Here is a 3,271-nt window from a genome sequence, read left to right on the forward strand (position 1 = left end):
CCTTACTATACTATGTCGAAAAAAAAAGCGATTTTTCAACATGTTGTAAAAATGTGCCATATGAAGAAATACTGTAAAAGAGGCCGTGAAAAACACTCCAGAAAGGTTTTCTTTGAAAAAAAAATCATCATGAATTTTGGCGCCAAAAAAACGCCTTACTATACTATGTCGAAAAAAAAATGTAATTTTTCAACATGTTGTAAAAACGTGCCATATGATAAAATAATGTAAAAGAGGCCGTGAAAAACACTCCAGAAAGGTTTTCTTTGAAAAAAAAATCATCATGAATTCTGGCGAAAAAAAAACGCCTTACTATACTATGTTGAAAAAAAAATGCAATTTTTCAACATGTTGTAAAAACGTGCCATATGATGAAATAATGTAAAAGAGGCCGTGAAAAACACTCCAGAAAGGTTTTCTTTGAAAAAAAAATCATCATGAATTTTGGCGCAAAAAAAAACCGCCTTACTATACTATGTCGAAAACAAAATGCGATTTTTCAACATGTTGTAAAAACGTGCCATATGATGAAATAATGTAAAAGAGGCCGTGAAAAACACTCCAGAAAGGTTTTCTTTGGAAAAAAAATCATGAATTTTGGCGCAAAGAAACTGTCACGGTGCTGATGAGACAATGAGCTGCAGCTGCCAGACCTGGGCATGGACCCCTGCCGCTCTCTGGAGAGAGCGCGGACCTTCCCACCTTGGACTGCTCCGATCAGCCGGTCCGCTCCCCGAGGGACCCGGCGTCGTCCCTGGCCGCTGCAGCCGTGCTCCCCCAGGTGCAGAGCGCCGGCGTGTGCCTCCCCCCTCGACTCCCGCCCCCCGGAGCCCGCCTTTCCCCCCTCCCTCTCAGTTTGTGAGTTGATGGCCATAGTTGGTGTTTTGGTTAGTTTTTTTGTAATAAAACCCTGTTTCTGCCAGTCTGCCTCATGTCTGCTCTGTGCGCCTCACATTTGGGATCTAAAACTCCTACAAACCGGAACAAAAACGACATACTACACTATGTCAAAAAAAAATGCAATTTTTCAACATGTTGTAAAAACGTGCCATATGATGAAATAATGTAAAAGAGGCCGTGAAAAACACTCCAGAAAGGTTTTCTTTGAAAAAAAAATCATCATGAATTTTGGCGCAAAAATTTCTTTTTTGTCACATTTTGGACGACATGCTAAACTATAACATTTTTGGTGATATTTTGGATGACTTTTTTTCAAATTTTGTACGACATGCTAAACTATGACATTTTTGGTGATATTTTGGACGACATACTAAACTATGATGTTTTTGGTGACATTTTGGACGACATACTAAACTATGACATTTTTTTCACATTTTGGACGAAATACTAAACTATGACATTTTTGGTGATATTTTTGCCGACGACATTTTTGGTGACATTTTGGACGACATACTAAACTATGACATTTTTGGTGCTATTTTGGACGAAATACTAAACTATGACGTTTTCGGTGACATTTTGGACGACATAGTAAACTATGACTTTTTTTCACATTTTGGACGACACTTTAGTATGACGTTTTTGTCACATTTTGGACGACATACTAAACTATGACGTTTTTGTCACATTTTGGACGACATACTAAACTATGATGTTTTTGCCACATTTTGGACGACATACTCAACTATGACGTTTTTGTCACATTTTGGACGACATACTAAACTGACGGTTTTGCCACATTTTGGACGACATACTAAACTATGATGTTTTTGTCACATTTTGGACGACATACTAAACTATGACGGTTTTGCCACATTTTGGACGACATACTAAACTATGACGCTTTTGCTACATTTTGGACGACATACTAAGGTATGACATTTTTGGTGATATTTGGGACGACATAGTAAACTATGACGTTTTTGATGATATTTTGGCCGACATACTAAACCATGACTTTTTTTCCATATTTTGTTCCACATACTAAACGACGACGTTTTTGGTGATGTTTTGGACGACATACTATGACGTTTCTTTCTAAGTTGTTTTTTGGGCTCTTTTGTTGGTTTTATTCAATAGGTAAGTCAAGAGGAGACACAAAATCAGGGAAGACATGCAGTAAAGGGCCATGGGCTGCATCTCCGACACTGTCCTGTTTATAAACATTGTGTGACCTAAATTTATAGCGGGCGGCAGGAATTGATGGGACTAAAAAACACCCCACAGTTTAATCATTTGTTCCTTGTGTGATTTCCAACTGATAAATCACAGTCAATTTGTAGTAGGATTGCAATCATGTGATCGTCAGCACTGGCACAGTGTTCACTTGTTGTCATGGCTACAGCAACGCCATGCCAGCAGCAATATCTCGCAATGTGAAATCCTTATCAAAGCCGTGGATCCAGACTATAAGCTGCATCACTGTGAAAATTCAATGAGGTGGTCTTTGTGTCATTTCTGACTTCCCCTGAAAATTTAATCCAAATCCTTTAGTCCGTTTTTGAGTAATGTTTCACACAGACAGACAGATTCACAGACAGACAGATGCCGATCGTCACATAACTCCGCCGTTCCTTGACAGAGTAAAAATCAATTCTGAATCAAAAGTTAGTCTTAAAAAAGTTCTCAAGAAAGAGTCTTCAAGTAGTCCTCAGAGTCTGATCTGAATAATGTTATTCAATACAGAGTCTGTAAGAACAAACATGAGCAAAATCTCAAGATTTTAACAGACTACACAAAGCGTTACATCATCTTATATACTCATACAAACTTCTTCTAAACACTCCTCTTATGTTTTGGAAAACCACAATCCAAACGTCGATCGTCCTCAGACCCAATCAGGATGTATATGATGTAATCGTATCAGAAGTTTAACCGCCTCCTCTTTTTAAATTTCTGCTAGGTTGGCATTATTTCTGCTTAACTCAGTGTGACCTTGGTTTCAACTCAGGAGGGCAGACGAAGAGAGGGCATGAACTTCCTGTCTTACGCCTTATATGGGCTTCCGTTGGGTTGCTGCTTTCCACAGGATTATTTAATGCATACATAACTTCTGTTGGCACATTAGGTCTTCCAATCTTCTCATTGTTAGCTCTTTAGTTTGATTCAGACATTATATTCGTCAGATTTTGTCATTTGTTCAATCTTAAAATGCCATAATAAAAGAGGACAGAAGTCTCAACATTAAAGTTTACTTAAAAAGACCTACATACAGTCCAATAGCTGCTGTTTGACTCCCACTGGAACGCAAACCGGAGAATATCCAAACCTTCCACCACTGCTGGTGGAAGGAAATTAAAAAAAAAAAAAC

General features: G+C 38.3%; 1 protein-coding gene across 1 annotated transcript in view; it reads left to right on the forward strand.

Annotated features, from left to right (window-relative positions):
- The window catches only part of ddah2 (dimethylarginine dimethylaminohydrolase 2), a 16,225-nt gene extending 15,363 nt beyond the window's left edge, over positions 1–862 (forward strand). Inside the window, exon 6 of the mRNA XM_055018070.1 lies at positions 722–862. Within this exon, the coding sequence (XP_054874045.1) occupies positions 722–862 (141 nt within the window). The remainder of the gene's footprint in view (positions 1–721) is intronic.
- Positions 863–3,271: the final 2,409 nt, after the last annotated feature.

The sequence above is a fragment of the Amphiprion ocellaris genome, chromosome 15, assembly GCF_022539595.1.
Source record: "Amphiprion ocellaris isolate individual 3 ecotype Okinawa chromosome 15, ASM2253959v1, whole genome shotgun sequence".
NCBI lineage: Eukaryota > Metazoa > Chordata > Actinopteri > Pomacentridae > Amphiprion > Amphiprion ocellaris.